The 17,319-nt window shown below is 37.2% G+C and overlaps 2 protein-coding genes across 2 annotated transcripts in view; both read left to right on the top strand.

Annotated features, from left to right (window-relative positions):
- Positions 1-356: 356 nt before the first annotated feature.
- Positions 357-9,053, top strand: prtfdc1b (phosphoribosyl transferase domain containing 1b). Its single transcript, XM_015005697.2, has 9 exons — positions 357-471; positions 689-795; positions 2,001-2,184; positions 2,641-2,706; positions 6,437-6,454; positions 7,769-7,851; positions 8,015-8,061; positions 8,166-8,242; positions 8,428-9,053. The coding sequence occupies exons 1-9, from the start codon at positions 424-426 to the stop codon at positions 8,473-8,475; spliced, it is 678 nt and encodes a 225-aa protein (XP_014861183.1). The 5' UTR covers positions 357-423; the 3' UTR covers positions 8,476-9,053.
- A 2,015-nt stretch (positions 9,054-11,068) lies between these two features.
- arhgap21b (Rho GTPase activating protein 21b) overlaps positions 11,069-17,319 on the top strand; it is a 33,069-nt gene continuing 26,818 nt past the window's right edge. Inside the window, exons 1-2 of the mRNA XM_015005690.2 lie at positions 11,069-11,588; positions 13,177-13,360. Of these exons, the coding sequence (XP_014861176.2) occupies positions 13,292-13,360 (69 nt within the window). The 5' untranslated portion in view covers positions 11,069-11,588; positions 13,177-13,291. The remainder of the gene's footprint in view (positions 11,589-13,176; positions 13,361-17,319) is intronic.

Here is a 17,319-nt window from a genome sequence, read left to right as displayed (position 1 = left end):
ACTGAAGCCCTTCTTTAATGTTTTTGTTCTTCATTGATCTACACTTAAAAACAATTCAATATTTGAGATTTCATTTTAAATCCCATTTGGTAGTCTTGGTTTATAATTGCACAACTGTTTCCACAAGCGTTTAATAGTATCTCAGAAAACTAAGTTGCCTTGCAGACCCCGTCTGTCATCCCCGCTAAACCTGAGACAGTCAACAAATAGTTGACTTGGAAAACAAGAGAAGCACGCGCATCCTGATGTCGCTGCAATAAAAACGTTGTGTTAGAGCGCCTCTAGCGGCCGCGGCGATACACGACAGGCTTCACATTCCCTAACTCTGATGCTCCTCCTCTCTCATCACCGTGCCAAACCCCTCTGTGGGCTTGCACCACCACCTTCCTCAGACAAGAGCCTTCTTGTGTTCGACGGGAAAACATGGCAGAAGTAGACGCTCGGGCCGATAGAAGAAGCGAGGGGATTGTGGTAATTTAATAAGAGAACTTCACAGGAAATGAACAAGCGCTCAATTTATGCGCAATCAGAAAACTTTGCGCTCTGTGTAGATTGGTTTTGTCTAAACTAAAGCGGCAGGCGGGCGTTGCTGCTGCAGAGAGTTTGCAGCGTGGAAGCCTGCGTGAATAAGTTGTGATTTCCACTGTACTCCACAGAATGATGTTTATGTTTGACTGTCTCCTCTCAGATCAACGATGACTGGCCAGGTTACAGTTTAGATCTCTTCAGCTACCCCGCTCATTACTCCGGAGATTTAGACTGTGTCATCATTCCACATGGCGTGATCATGGACAGGTACACGACTGAAACTGTGTAGATTCCTGCGGCCTAAGCAAGTTTCCCCTTCCCGTTTTGGTTGCTCTTAGGTTGCATAGAAGTCTTACGTGATCATTAACTAGTCGTTAGGGGGAAATCAGAGGTATATCATACACTTTATGTGAGCTCGACTTTCTTGCTTTTCTGCCTTCTGTTAAATGCAAACTTAAAAAGAAACAAATGGGGGAAAAACTAGAGGAACAGTTGCAAAACAAAACTGAAAGTTGTCTGTTTTATCTCTGTATTTTAATGACGTATCTGATCAAATGTACCATTAAAGTCCTTCAAATGTTTAATGCATAAAAACTGTTATTGTAGTTAGTAAGTGTAGAATTAATAAAACAATAAAAGTTTTCTGTTTTTGTTGCTTCCAAAGTATTTAGCTGTGATGTCTTGATTTAACATAACTGTTTCCTGTTCGAACCCCTGCTCCATCTCAGTCACTGTGTTCTTGCCCACTGGTGTTGGTTCAGATTGTGTAGCATCCTCACCTGCGTCAGTCTGCCCCACGGCAATTGTGGCTGTCGCCATCAGCGTGTGAATGTATTGTAAAGCACTCTGGAGTCCTCTGACTTGATGAAGCGCTATACACATGCAGACCTTGTACCGTCTTCTTCTCCTGGACTCTTTAGTGATGTAAAATTATATCAAACACTTGCTGATCTCTTCAGAACAGCTTTCACACAGAGAATGTGTAAGATTCCTTATCCACTTTATGTGTCTGAGCACATGAAGAGCTCAGCAATCTGCGCTCAGGTGCAATTTGGAGGTGTGCACACAGATTGTATTGAAAATTAACAGAAATATGGCAATTCAGTTAGTTCAAAATGAACTAAAATGCATATTGGGGAAAAAAAAACAAAAAACAAAAACAGTGCTATACTCCACATCAAAGCTGGGGTCTTTTCAAACGTGTGTAAATGGAAAAGTTGAAATGAAAAACTTTGTTCAAAATAGAAGGTGTAACTTTAATGGTCAAACATATAACTATGCTAGAACATATTCTATAGTAACATTTTTAACATGCACTAAATATGTAGGTAGAGCACATCTCGTATAGATGTTTTGATGTAATTTTGAATAATCAGTATACCATAGTTTTAGTTTTAACAGTGAGGCAGGGATATTTTGACCTTAAAAAGTCGGAGAAGTTCTAAATCATTCTCTTTCTTTTCATTCTGCAGGACAGAACGTCTTGCTAGGAACATCATGGGCGACCTCGGCGACCATGACATTGTGGTGCTGTGCGTGCTAAAAGGAGGCTACCAGTTCTGTGCCGACCTGGTGGAAAGGATCAAGGCTCTCAGCCGGAACTCCAACCACACAATCCCCATGAGGGTCCACTTCATCCGACTCAGGAGCTACCTGGTGAGCCCCCTCCCATTCCGTCCCGTCCTGTCCTGTCCTGTCCTCTTTCTGCTGTAGTCAAGGAAAGCCGCTGGAGACAGACTGACCTCAAGTGGCTTCGGTTTAAGGATGCTGAAGCTGCTTTAATGGTTGACATTATCAGCCTTGATGGGTTTGTGTCTCATGACTTAGTCAGAAGATGTGTGTGTTACGCTGTCAGCATTATGACAGTGGGATCTTTGTCTAGCTTTAGCTCAGATGTGTTTGTTCAAACGTGGGAGAAAAAAAATCAAGACAGATAGCCGATATGACTGCGGTGTTCCTTTATCGATCGGTTTGTTTTATGCCTGGAGGTTATTCTTATTCTCAATAAATGTGCAATTTGAAGACAAAAAATAATGCAATTCAGCTTTTAAGTTATACAGTTTAGTCTCAAATGCTGCTTAGCCCTATGTTAAAACACATTTGTTTCTGCAGAATGACCAGTCGACAGAAGATCTTCACATACTGGGAGCGGAAGACCTGTCTTTTTTAGCTGGAAAGGTAAGGTTCTCAATGAGATCATCACTGGGGGAAAAAATGTTATAACCAAATGCATGCATTGCTAGAAGGCAAAGTAACCCAAAGTTGTCTAGAGATGACATTTATTGAGCCACCGTGCAGTGACCTCAAGAGGGCAGCCTTTCCTCTAAATTTGCTCTTCCTTCAGCCTGACAAGATGGTTCCATAAAGCAGATCAAAGATGGCAGGGTCAGACAGCTCCAATCAGATACCTGCTGTTCTAATGCAGTTGTTTAAAGGTTTATTCTACTTTATCTCAGTGTGACCAAAGTGTGGAGTTGGTGAAAATGTGAGGACGTAGTGAGTATGTAGATTAGCAGGATGACTGTAGCTCTGTTGCTTCAGGCTCGCTGCACAGCTGCTTGTCTTGTTATCACGTGATCACAGTTGGTTCTCCTTTGAGCTGGAGTGGATCCTGACTGTTTACAAAGCTCTGATAATCTCTATGCTATCTCCTAAAGTGTCTTCTTGGACTGTGCTGACCACTGTGGCTGGTCACAAGACTACTATTTTGAGAGGTTGCAAGATCGTTTCCTAAACTGTCTAAAACGTATTTATCTCTTTGTGGGCAATAGTTAGTGCTCTTTCTATGCATTTATAGACAATTTTGGAAACACGTTGCAAACATAGTCATACAATAAGATTAAAATAAAAACATTTTCTATAGTTACAACCACAAACTTCCACGAATTTTACTTAGATTTTTGTGATATCCCAACACAAAGATGCACATAAATAAGTGGAAGAACAATATGTATTGTTTTTAAAAACTTTTACCGATAAAAGTAAGAGAGGCATAGTATTCATTCTTTGCTTTGATAACTCCCAAATAAAATTCAGTGCAACAAAAGGCTTGAGGAATCAACTAATTAGCAAACAACTTCTATAGCTGTGGGTATTTTTTCCAAAGTAGAAATCGAGCTGTTCCTTGAAGGGCTCAGAGGTCGAACAAACCACAACATGAGGATCTAAGAATACAGCAGGCAGGGATAAAACTCTGTAGAAGTCAGGACAGGGTTAGGTTATGCAAAGTCTCGAGCTCTTTATGCATCGTCCCATTCACACAGCTGTAAACCTGCCAAATCAGACTGAAAAATCGCACAAAGAAAGCCTGTCTGCAAGCTACAGAGATTCACAGCTTCAATTGGAGAATCTGTTGAAAGGATAACTGTTAGTTTCACGCTCCACAAATCTGGCCTTTATGGAAATCTGGCAAGAACAAAGTCATTGTTTAAAGAAAGGCAATAAAAAGTTTTAGTTCTAGTTTTCATTCACGTGGGGGACTCCGCAAACATGTAGAGGTGCAATAGTCGGACCAGACCAAAATGTAATTTTTTACGACTATATGCTAGATATTTGTGGTGGAACACTAATTCTGCTCATAACTATGATTACTTTATCCTGTGAAACATGGTGCTGGCAGCATCATGCTGTAAGGATACTTTTCTTCAGCAGTGACAGACAGTGAAGTTGGCTAAAGTTTGTTGATAAATTACAGTGCAACACTGGAATAAATCCTGCTTGAATCTGCAGTAGATGTCAGGCTGTTGTGAAGACTTAAATGCCACTAGGAAATAACCCTGGTCGTACAGTCAGAGCTGCAATTGAATTGGTGAACTCAACAACTAATCATGTGTTAGAGTGGTTTATTCAAAGTTCAGACCCAAAGCCGTCCTGCAGCAAGATTTGACATTTGATATTTCCAGACTCTTTCCTTCCAGTCTGATTTAATTTAGTTTTTTTTTTTTTTTTCCAGAACCAAATTAGCAAAAAAGAAAATTCAGTCTCCTCAAACCTCAAAAGAGTTTTGCATACCTACAAAACTGATAAAGTATTGGTGGGCTTGGGTTTGGGGTGAATATGAATGCATAATACAATTTTCAAATGATGGTTTGAATAAAGTTTGGAAAACCATGTCTTGTGTTTCTCTTTCACACCTAGTCTCTCCTTTCTGCTTAATAATTTAAAGTCATTATAAAATACGCTGATGTTTGTGTTTGAAGTGTGTCAAAAATGAGAAAAAAATAATGGGTGTAAAAATAATATCCAAATGGACATGCAATTCTGTTATAAGTAAGTATCTTTATTTTATTCATTACTCTGTATTTTATCTGGTAATTGTGTGAAAGTGCTAATCACAGTAGTTTTTATTCTATATAACAGAAAGTAAGTTGTAGACCAACAAAATGTTAGTTTAAAACAGCAAATCTTAATTTTTGAGTTTTCTGTTGTTGCACCTTTTCTATTCAAAAGCTTTAGAAACATTCTCCTTTATAAAGCATCCAGTTCCTAAGACATTCTGTACCTGAACAGACACAAACCATCAATTTCCCTTCAAGTAAATCTAAGTCTCTAAGCCTCATGTTTTTATTATTCACCAATAATAAAATCATAATTTGGCTTCTTAAATATGTAAGTATATTTGTACATGATTCCTTCCAGCAGCATCGTATTTGTTAGGACTGTCATCACAATCTTAATAAATCTAAAAATATACATTAAATTCAATTTGCAGTTCCATTTTGCTGTTGTTCATCAGATGTAGAGATTAGTACCAGCGTCTTTAGCTGCTCTGCAAAGGTTTTCATTACAAATCTCTGAACGTGTGCATGTCTGTGTGCACGGATATGAATCACCAGCAATTTTTACCGCATTCATAAGTTAGTGAACCTATTTTTAGAGTGCCAATCTAATGCGTCATCACCTCATTTGATTATTCACATTCGACTTTTCCCTCAGCTGGACAGGAGTCTGTCCTGTAGCCAGATTCAGTCTACTGTAAATACCTACTGTACTGAAAAGGACATTGGATAGCAAGTCTGACTTGCTGTTTTATGATTTTCTTGCAGTATTTCAAGTGTTTGTGCGAAGTACTCAAGCTCCAGTGTGTCTGGAAATAAAATGTAGCTGCAACTTTGTTACTTAAGAAAGCATAGCTTTACTGGTGAGAGCTAACTGTGAAATTGTGAAATGTTTAAATAGGTGGTTTCACTTTCCCCCCCGACTTTTTCTACTTTACACATACCTCATTAGTTTATATTTTTCATGGGTTCTTTGTCCTGCAAACTTATCCTTAAATAAGTCCGTAGGACAAATTCAAAGGATAAGGAATAAGGAGACGTAAACAAAGCACAATTACATGCTTGGATGAACATTTTATTAGCAAACTACACATCTACAATCTAAATTGTAGATGTGTAACTTGCTTCCTGGCATAGATGAGATGAAGCAAAGCTTAGATTGTGCCTAGATTGTGATTTGTGGCAAGTTTTCTGTCGATTAGACAGGCATCTGCAGAATTTCAGCGATTACACTGACATTCAGATTAGTATGGCTGATGAAAAGATTTCCAATCTCGATGATGCAGAGATTTTTCTGGTTCAGTCTTTATCTTGAGGACAGATGCATATTTTAAGAAAATGAATAAAAGCATTACTAATCTATGGTCAGAGTTAGAACGTGTGATTGGGTGTGGTGCTGCTGCTTATGTTTCACTACTTCTGCATTAAGACATCTAAAAAAAAATTTTTCCTTTTAGATTTGAGTGTGCTTTCTGTTCCTTTAAGGAACCAAACATGTTTTTTTCTTGTGATTCATGGTTTTTTTATGTTTTGTGTCTTAGCAAACTGTGTGTGGTTTAGTAATCTGCTTCTAATCAAGCGTCATTGTTTGCTCTGTCTCCTCTCTCCTCTCCTCACCATGCTCTCATAAGAACGTGCTGATTGTTGAGGTGAGTCAGCCTTGTACTTAACTGTTTCCATTTTGCAAAATAGACTCATTATATATACACTGTACTGACTGTTTTTCAGGTCGCAAGGGGCCATTTAAAGTTTGCCTACCAGAAAAACTGGGTTTTAACATGAGGAAAACTTTCTTTAATTGCCTGACCTATATTCGAGTAACAAGAGGCCTGCTTTTCAGACAATGTTCACTAACTTTGTCATGCAAGCAGAAAATCTCAGCTCTGTATTAGGAATCAGCGTGCTGGACAAAAAACAGCATAGTTAAAGAAATTCATAATGACTGCTTACAAAGATCAGAGACCGGATGATTTGTCTTTTATCATTTATTGCACTATCTAGTGGAAACATCTGCAGAGTCGTTAGTTGCAAAGGACTTGGAGTATTTTGTTTCTTTGGTGTTGGCACCTACTAAGTTTTGGAACCCTTAAAAGTTTCACTGCATGTGTTCATACTTAAGTGAATGATGTTACCATATGGTATATGTGGGTGACGGGTTTGCTTTTGGTTCCATCTCTTTCTGCTATCCAGTCTAAATTTTCACTGCACCGGTAGCTGTTTTTTCTTTACATAAAAAAAATGTTCCAACAAACCTCCTACACTTCCACAACGTGGTCTGTTCAGTAGCAAAGGAATTTGCACGTCAGCGCACCTAGACACCACATAGCTTTATACCAAAAAACCTTTAGTCTCTTCATACTGTGAAAAGACTAAAAGCTATGCACTAAGTTTAAAAATCACTTTAAGCAAACTGTGAGATTGTACATAGTGATATGTCTTAAAAACTATGGTATTCCACATAAGTAATTCATCAACAAAATCTTTGCATAAAATTTGTTATAAGCACAACCGTTTTGATACCATTTAACTTTACAGTGGCAACAGATTTTTTTTTTTTTTTTTTTACTTTTGCTATGACCAAATGCATAACAAACCACATATAAATAGATTATGTAAAGCTGGACGCATGGATGTGATTGTGTATGTCAAGCATTTTACTTTATTTTATTTATTTATTTTTTTTGCTGTAAACATTCTTCTTCTTTAATCTCTGTCAAGTGGCCGTCATATTCACCAGTAGAAGAATGTATAAAGCCTATCAGTGTTTGTATAAAATATCATATGATTTCTGGGAAAGTGAAATTGATGCTTGCTAACTGTTGTGTAATAAGAGCGCAGGCGGGAGACACTGAGAAGACTCTCTTTCACTGTGATGTGAAACTCGTCATTGTCTGCATTTCCACGTCGGCATTTATTCCCAACCAAGTGTATTTTGTTGTTTTTCTATGTGTTCCCGCTCACAGGGCATTGTTGGCACCGGAAAGACAATGGAGACTCTTCTAGAGCACGTAAAAGCCTTCAAACCCAAAATGATCAAAGTTGCAGGGTAAAGAGTGGTCGCTTGTTTCGTGAATCACCAAATCCCTTCCTTTCAGTCAAGACACATACAGACCAAACTACTTCTTTTTTTTTTTTTTTTTTTTTCATTTATCACATTTTAATAAGCAGATGCGGATGGTGTCGAATAGTATCTGCTTTTGCTTCCCCAGGTTGTTGGTGAAGAGAGTTCAGCACAGCTTAGCCTCTGTCCCTGACTGTAAGTAACTGATAAAACATTTTACGGTAGCGATAAGCCTCTGCTTTAAGACGATTAGAAAACATTTTCAGTTTACATTTGTCTTTTCAATGCACTTCTTTCAGATGTTGGCTTTGAGATACCCAATCGTTTTGTGGTCGGCTATGCTTTGGACTACAATGAGTATTTTAGGGACCTCAATGTAAGTCTTCATTTCAGACAACAAAGACTCTGTTTAGCAGGAGGCCTTGGAATAATAGTCCAGTGGCACTGACTGTCACACACAAATCAACTAAATATACTTTTGTTTTGAATGTTTTTTTTGTTATTTTTTTGGCTTACATTCTGGAGTTTGACTGTGCTTTTTCCTCTTTCTTTTTTTTAAAGCACATTTGCATTATTAGTGAAAGTGGAAAGAAGAAATATAAGGTTTGAAGACAAACGGCGACAGAAGGCTCTGTCATGCGGATGTCCTTTTTACAGCAAGCCCACACATTTTTCTGGAGTTCTCTGACAAGTGGCTGTGATTGCATCTAATCCCCAACTGTAGCTGAGGTTACATTTCATTTTACGTGTTTATAGTTCAATAGGGCAACACACCACAAGTATTTGTGATTATATTTTTTTTAATATAAAGAAATAGTCACACTACATTTGTTTACATATATAAAAAGCTGCTTATATTTAAATAAGGCCTTGATAATAGGAATTTGTATGCTGTAATGTATGTAAACAACAAAGGAAACCTTTACAATGAAAAGTATAAGATATTTTAATACAATATGAACACTTAATCATTTTCCTTTACTTGTTTTACAGTTTTATTCGGCTACTCTTCTGTCTGTGCTCAGGGGCCAACAATGTACAGTAGTATTGTCAAAACTAAGTGTCCTAACTACCTCTAACTTTTTCTATTCCTAAGTGTTTGAGTTGGTTTCTTTTAACACACTGTTTTAAAAATTGTAAAATAAAAAAAATTGGGTGTGGGGAATAAAAATATTTCAAATGTGAAAGTATTCTTTTGTGGATGAAATGACTAATGGTAACCAGAAAAAAGTGATATGAAAGCATATTGATTTTAACACTGATAGTTTTTTATGCACTAGAGGAAAAGTAAATGAGTTCAGTCATTCATGCATCTAGGATTAAGTATTTTTTATATATATATTTCTTTTTTACTGCTACTAAATGAGAAACATTCCAATGAGTTCTCGCAACTTAAGGTCATAGAAGATCATATGTTCATTGTTCCTCACTTATCAGAAACCAGGGCATGGAGGAAACTGGGAAACCCAGACAGCCACACAATATTCTGGGTGATTGCAAGACAGACGTAATTTCTTGTCATGGTATGAGTCAGATCATCAAATCAGTATCTAACAAGATACATAAAATGCTGTTTCTGAATGATGACTTGAGAAAACAAAGCTATCAATACCAACCTGAGCCTGTGTCAGAAAGTAATTGCCCCTTGAGCCTGCAACAACTGCAACCCATCAAGCGCTTGTGAGTCTTTTGCTTTGCTGTCAATATGAATTTTGGCTCACTCTTCTTTGCAAAGTTAAGCCACAGTGGAGGGTATGTGACTTGGATTAAGCCACTCAAAAACTTTAATTTTATTGTTTTGAGCCTATGTGTACTTTGGATCTGCTAAATAACCCGAATATGTTGATCTTGGTCACAAATAAACTTTTCCTTCAGGATTTGTAAGTTCACAGAGTATTTTCCAAAAAGTCTGGGAAATAAATCATAAGGATATCCTTGGGAAATGCGAGATGGGCCCCTGGTTTTGTTCATTTCTAGTTCCTCACTAATTAATTTGGGTGGCATTATCCTTTGACAAAACTATGAATCCCAAGAGGAAGAACATTTAGTCAGCCTTTTTCAGAGCACCCCACATCTTTGGTTAGACAAAAACTTTGTCAGTTGGTCTGTGCCTGGATTATTTTTTTTTTCCTTTGGTCAGAGCGGGAACATAAAACTTCAAGTTAATAGTCTAGGGAGGCTTAAAGGAAAAAAAAAACAAAAAACAAAGGTGACCCAAATATGAACCATTAAAAGGAACAAAAGCGGGTTTGATGCTTCGGGTCCCTTTGCTCATTGTTTACACCTGACATTCGACTCTCACTATCTGAGCTGGGAACATGAAGTGCCAGAAGGACGAGACGGTTTTCCTCTTGGCTTTTATAGGGTCTTTTGGGGATTGCAGGTAACTGACTGACCTTTCAACAGAACTGAGCTCAAACACAATAATGTCTTGATTAAATCCTTCAACAGAAGAATATTACCACATTCTCTAGATGCAAGGTTCTCAAACTGTTGTCCAAATATCACTGTTCTGACTCTCAGGACATTTTGTACATGCCAGCTGTTATGTAGCTCTATTAAGAAGTAACAACCAAGAGTGCTAAGGAGAATATTTTGAGAATTCCCACTATAAAGTGAACAGTAAACTATGGTGTCAAACAAGAATTCACTAGAGTGATTTATATAGTGGCTGGGCTTTAAAGATGGACGGCTCAAAATACAATACAAACACAAATTCAATTTTAGAATTAAACAGGCGTGGAAAATACTGAAATTCTATTCCACAGACTGTGTACCTATTCAGCGTTTTTTTTCTTCCTCAATTAAATTAAGTTCTATCCCAATCTTTGAAGGCAATTAAAATAAATATTCGCAGTAACCCATAATTTAAAAATAGATTTTAAAATATATATTCACTACAAAGCACAACCGACTGGACAGTACAGCCTAATGAAAGTCTCCTCCCTGAACTGCCCTCTGCAACAAAAGCTGCCAGCTCCAAGAACAGGTGGCCCCTTATGTTAGAGAGGCATAAAAGGAACATTTGTTCAAGCCCTGGGAGACGGGGTACTGATTTAAATCCGCACAATTTGTCTCTTGGGTTGAGATGTAATTTTAATCGTAGCTATTCTTTGATCAGAAATGCAATCTAAATACACTGCGGTATGCGTGAAGACATTTTCCGCATCAAAATACCCAACTCGACCTCACACTGAACCACAGCATGTGATTTCTTATTTAACCTTGTGTGTAGAAACTACAGCGGTTTTTGGTTACAAAGCATATGTGCAGTAAGTACAGAGCTTTTCAACAACACGCCAGGGTGTATCGGCAGTCATAGTTGACAAATGTCCTCGACGTTTTGAGGGAACGATTAAAAACAAAGTTTTGCAGACAAACCACAAAATTCCGTAAACCCATACCTGATTGGGTCGCTCAAATGAAACACCGCCTGTGATTGGTGGAGAGTGCCCTATTGACTGAAGGTGGACTCCCAGGGAGTCGGGAAAGCTGGAAAGAAAAAAAAAAAAACTCCAACCACAGAACTACACCATGCGCCTCCACTCATTGGGTTTGGATTAATCACCGGGAAGTCGATAATACTGACATTTTATGGATTCTTTGGATAGTTTCTGAAAAAAATACAAACTTACACACGATGTGTTTAGTTTGTTTGCTCGCTGTTAAGGACAACCACTGCCTCAGTTTGGCTCCTGTTATGACGCTTCTCAACTACACAGGTAACTTTGTTAACTCAACCATGTTAGCATAAATGCTAACCGCTAGCAGCCTGTTGCCGCAGCTGTGTTGTTTGTTTATTTTCTCAATTCACATAGCTGTATACTAAATCGCGAAATGGTGGTATAGTGTCTCATATGTACTTTCTAACTTTTCTCGGCAGTAATTTGTGAGTAGTAACAAATTCAAAGCGTCTTTTGTTGAGCGCTGGAGAACAACAGCTCGACACGCTGTGTTCGTACTCTATCGATTTCATAGTGACAAAAACGATAAGACTTCTCAAAACACAAAACTGTCGTTTTGTTATTGGAGACAGAATAACAACCAACATTAACTTATGCACACTAACTATGTAAAGTAGTTTTAAAGTCATCCACAGTTTTTTTCCGCCCTGCCTCTCGTCTGTTAGTCCACTTGTTGCTGGCCATTCATTAGGCTGACCTGAGATCATCCATGTTTTATTCTCCCATAATAACATTTAAATTTAGCTTTTGGGTTGTATATCGCTGTAGATGTTGCCTAGTTCATATTCAATGATGTGTATGTTTGTGTTGGGTTAGATTACTTAGAGCTGAGATCAGTATCATAATGCATATTTTATGAAAAGGCTTCCGATGCTCACGTAATGTACGTAAATAACACTTGCTATGAATCCAGAAATTGTATTTAATAGTTTTGATGCCGATACCAATGTAGAGTTGTTTTATTTATTTATTTTAATCAAAGTCAAAATTACGTTGTTAACATTGATTGTTAATATTGTTAATATTGGTTTTTACTTTTGAATAGGTTACTATTACTTTTGAATAGGTTACTGGATCTTTGTTTATTTATATGAAATAATGAAATTGGTTAGTTACAATGGACTAACTAATTTGCAACCTTCTGAAAAATAAAAAGCCAGAAAAACATTTTTGGCACATGAAAAATATTTAAAATGTTCAGACTAAACATTCATGTAAATCCTCCCTGCTGTTGTCACAATGATACTTTTAAACAAGCAGAAAAACATAAAATGAAATTGTTCTGTTGGTGTGTTAGTTTATTGTTAGACGGTTTCCTGGCTTTTTAACCAAGATCTGGTGTAATTACGGGAACAGATTTTGTAATCTGATTATGTAACCCATATACCATGTTTTTGACTATTACTAATTTTATGCAGTAGAGCAGTTTTTTTCTTTCACTTTCTTACACTCATAGAGAAACCGATCAGAATTTTTCTGGACAATACAAATTGCCTTTTTTTTAGGTCCAAATTTCACGTGTTAAAGAAAAATCCAGCATTGTACTTTCTGAGCAACAATTAAAACTGAACTAATAAAATTTTGCCAGTTTTCAATCAATTGGTGGTGCGTCTCTTGTCAAATTGTTTACTTATTTCTTCATACAATGGCACAGACTTGATGTTTTTTTTTCTTTTTTCTAAAAGTTAAACTAGCAACTAGATCTCAAACAGAGATGTTCTGCTTTATGAATACACCCAGTCCATTCCGGGTCTCAGATAGTGAGGCTTGTCAGAACTGCACAGTGGATTTTAAGTTTAATAAATTAAACACCATACTTAAACCTTGTAATATGTTTCTATAACAGATGGACTAGGAGAGCTAGCCGCCATGGAGGTATAAATCCAAACATCTTTCCTTGGATTTTGCGGGAGCTTTTCAATGTGGGCGTTTACGGACAGCAAGATTTCCATTGAAGTTGAATGATGGCATCACGTTGGGCTCCCACTGAAGAAGATGAGCGGCATCAAGCAAGGTCTTCGTTTTGTGAGGTGAGCGCAGTTACCATTAGAAACGTATAATATATTGGTGCTAACATTAGCATTGATAGTTAGATTTTTGTGGATGCAAGTTCTGCTTCGAATTGATTCTGTAAGATGTTTTTGCTGTTTATCTCAATACTGATTATTTATTCTAGTCTCATTATTTTGTGGTGTTACATTGGGACAGAGAGGGGAAAAAACATAACAATTTTGGGACTAAAGACCTTTTGGAAAACTAAAAAATTAGAATAATAAAAAAGAAATTTTGAGGCTTAACACCCAAAATTAAAGCTACCCCTTAAAGCACTGATGCAGCGCAATTACTTAAAAATATATCCTTACAATATATTTGTGTGCAATATTAATTTCTTAAATGACAGATTGGAGTGCAGTAATTGTTGCTAGCATAATATTTAACCAGTTGGACAGAGTTTCACAGCAGCAGATATTTACGCCGGACACAAATAAGATTACCCAAAATACTAAAGGTCACAGAGCCTAGGAAGCACAGATGAGAAAGAGGGGAAAGAAGATAATAGACGTAAATCGTAACTGCCATCATCATCGCATTATTTACAGGATTTTCCAATATCATGTAGCCCTACAAAGCTCTCCTAAAAAAAAAACTAGACATGACCACAAGTTTGTAACTAAATTAGTCTGCAGCGTAGATTAACACATTGAAAAGAAGTACTATAATTAGATTAAAAATGTATTTAAGCTTATGATTTATGGAGTTAGGCGGACAAAACAACAGTGCAGCTGCTTGTTTAAGCCTCAGATTTTTAAGACGTAGCCCCTGTAATACCAGACAGGGACACCATCTGCTCCCCTAAAAGTGTCACCTGCTTTAGATTTTCATATTGTGGTGAATATCCTGGTCGCTGGTCTGGTAAGTAAGTCACAGATTTTTGAGAGACTTGGTTCTTGTACCCAGTTACAGACAGAATACTGCTGTCAGTGAGCTGAAAATGTTACGTTTCATAACAGAAGACCCCATCACACAAATGGACTAGGCATAAATAAGCATCTTTCAGAATGCTGAGGTTAGCTCTGTAATAGCGTGAAAGACAAACCCTTAGTTCAGTCTGAGGAAATCCTCCTTTTAGTCGTCTCTCTAATCAAACTACCGCCTTAACCAGCTCATGCTAATTTTAATCTGGAAAATCCCCTGGAGCTTCAGGGGGGGTTTTGAAAATTAAAATTGTGGATGAAATATTAACTCAAGAATTTTCCAAGGAGTAGACAAGTTTACAAATATGCCTTGGAAATGAAATGTGATAGAAATCAGTCAGAATAGGTTCTGACATGCCTTTTTTTTTTTTTTTCCTGTAGAAAGCATGTTTTTGCTTGAGCTGTAAACAGGGAGGAAGGGACGTGATGTCTCCAACAAAGCAAAGCTCAGTTTGGCAGTTCTCAGGAGCTAACTTTGTTAACATAATGAAGGTCCTAAAAAAAATCACAACTTCATTATGTTGGCTCACAGAAAAAAATATATCTGACTGCTTTTCCACAGCAGCTCAGTTTGGTTGACTTTCTAAAGTTGAGAGTTTTCATGCTCTCATTTCATTTTGAATGAGATTTGGAAAATATTATCTTTGATTTGTATCAGAAGCATTTGTTGATGAATTTGTTTGTCTTCCTCTTTTCTTTTTCCCTGGGGAAAAAAACAAAACAAAAAACAACTGACACTAAAGTGTCTGTCTGGCTTATCAGCTGAATAGTGCTTGGTATTTAAACAAAGCACACAGATCTTCAGATTAGGTGCTGATAAAACTGCTACTGTTTGGATAGCTCTGTTTTTTTATGCTGCTTTATTATATTTACTATATCAAGCTGACTTTTAGGATTCAACTGGAACTTTTATTTGTTCATAATTGGCTTTTTTATATTGAGTTATACCTTCTTTTCCTTTTCCAGTAGAACAATAGAAACGCGCAGCGACTTTAATTGATTCTTGTAGATTAGGAAGTCCAAATCCATATTTAGTACTGCAGGAGGGATATTGACCTCCCCCTGCCCTCAATCTCATCCCAGCCATCTTAGCTTCATTAAATCTCATTGTTTGTCTCATTTAGGATGGCTGTCTTTTACAGAAGCCTCTCTGCAGGCATCGCATGGCTAACTGATGGCAATCGGAAGGGCAAATTTACCCTCAATTGGATAGAAGAAGTCTGTTACTTCCTGTTGTGTTAAGGTTGTGTCTGCAGTGTCTCTGGAGAAAACAGAAGAGATGGCCTGCGTGATTCAGTTTTTCCTTGTTGTGCCAACTCTTTCATCACTTGCCTGTGATGTTTTTCCCTTCTGGTATAGATAACTCATGAAATCTTGAATGGTGAGTCATTAGTGACAAACTGAGCAGAAAGAGCTGACACAGCAAGTCACTAATTAACAATCACAGTCAATTTGGTTGGTTGCAATGACTTTTTTTTTTTTTTTTAATCAACCAATGTTTCAGGTCAAGATATAAGTTGGTCATTTACAATATTTTTGTAAATGTTGTGATGCTATAGAATAAGATGAGTTCCAACTTAGAATTAGACTTAGTAATTTATTATGTTTGCAAAAACCAATATAGGCTGATGTTAGTTTAACATTTTTTTTAGTACCCGTGTGTCTAATATAATATTCTAATTTTAATCTAATTACTTATCAGCATTATAAAATACATGGAAAGCCAGAGTTCCACCTTTGTTGGCGTTTGTCTATTGTGTAGTCTACAGTGAGAACTTGTGTTTAGTCGTCACTGTGTCCAGCCTGCATGACAAACAAAAATGGAAGAATATCCAGATTTTGTAGTAAATGTGTGATATTTTCCAACTCTGCTAGAACAAGTAGCCCAAAGATGAAACGTATAATTTCCCATCTGGTGTTCCAACAGCAAGAACTAACATGTCTTCAGCTTTATCTACCCTCACCAGCACCTTGTTGCCTTTTCATGTGCGACACAACTTAGGTTGCAACTTCTACCATGGGAATGGTTGATCGACCGTTCATGGTAATTCTGTGCAAAATTTCTTGTTTCAGCCATAGGTAGTTTATAGTAGACATGGACAGAGAGGCTGATATGAAACCAAAACTGTGTGCTGGAACAAACAGATGACACTTTCATGTTGATATGAATCAAATCCGTCTGTAAATGTTACTGAGAGATGCGGGAGCTGGTGGCCTTGAAAAGATAAGGCGAGCTCGGCGTGCTGCTCAGGTCATTTGACAGAAGTTGGTGTGATTAGCTCAGTTTCTGTGCTTTTTACTGCCCTGTCACACTACTGCTTACGTTTGCTGAATAGTTTTAACCTTTATGAGTCTAAACAGATTTTGACTGTTTTTGGATATTTTAATTAAATGTTGCCTCTACCTACCATATTAGAAAAACGTTTATCATCTGTGTTTGGTTTTCGTTTATTCAAAACATCTCCAACATAGTGATTTCTTTTTTTCTTAAATTACTTAAAACAAACTACCATTTATTACATTGTTGTGTAATGTAGTGGTCTTTAAAACAAACTGTCCAGGACTACGTGGAGCGCTCCACCACTGCTTGTAAAGAGCGAAACTGTGGCAAAAATCAGATGTAAAACTGAAGGTAATAATACTGTATGAAAATACTTCTGCTCATATAGAAAGGTGCAAATTTAAGTCCCTAAATAACACCTGGAAAAATAAGCACATGGATGTCTTTGGAATGATCTTTGCCGATCTTTGTTAAGATAAAAGGACAAACACAGACATGTAGTTTTATTTGTCATTTTTATGGCAGGTTCCAAATAGATCGCTATCGGATGATTTGACCACTTTTTCTATTTTTATAATATGACAGAAAAAACATAAAAATATATACAGAGAGAAATGCAACACCTTCTTATCTTATCCTATGTTCAGAATGATATTTTTGTAAGGTCAAAACACCTCCTTTTTTATGGCATGTTAGGGTCAAACGAAAACTGGGTGAAACTAAGTGCCAAGTT

The sequence above is a fragment of the Poecilia mexicana genome, unplaced genomic scaffold (assembly GCF_051168715.1).
Source record: "Poecilia mexicana isolate PSO_F unplaced genomic scaffold, ASM5116871v1 scaffold_17, whole genome shotgun sequence".
Lineage (NCBI taxonomy): Eukaryota > Metazoa > Chordata > Actinopteri > Cyprinodontiformes > Poeciliidae > Poecilia > Poecilia mexicana.
The sequence above is the reverse complement of the archived record's forward strand: the minus strand, read 5'-3'. Positions and strand labels throughout refer to the sequence as shown.

Bases quoted from the DNA above. Each gene is read 5' to 3' on its own strand.
- prtfdc1b (XM_015005697.2), top strand. From the start codon at position 424: ATGGCAGAAGTAGACGCTCGGGCCGATAGAAGAAGCGAGGGGATTGTG. The intron at 7,852-8,014 runs GTAAAGAGTGGT...TTGCTTCCCCAG, and splicing joins AAAATGATCAAAGTTGCAGG to GTTGTTGGTGAAGAGAGTTC. The intron at 8,243-8,427 runs GTAAGTCTTCAT...TTTTTTTTAAAG, and splicing joins AGTATTTTAGGGACCTCAAT to CACATTTGCATTATTAGTGA.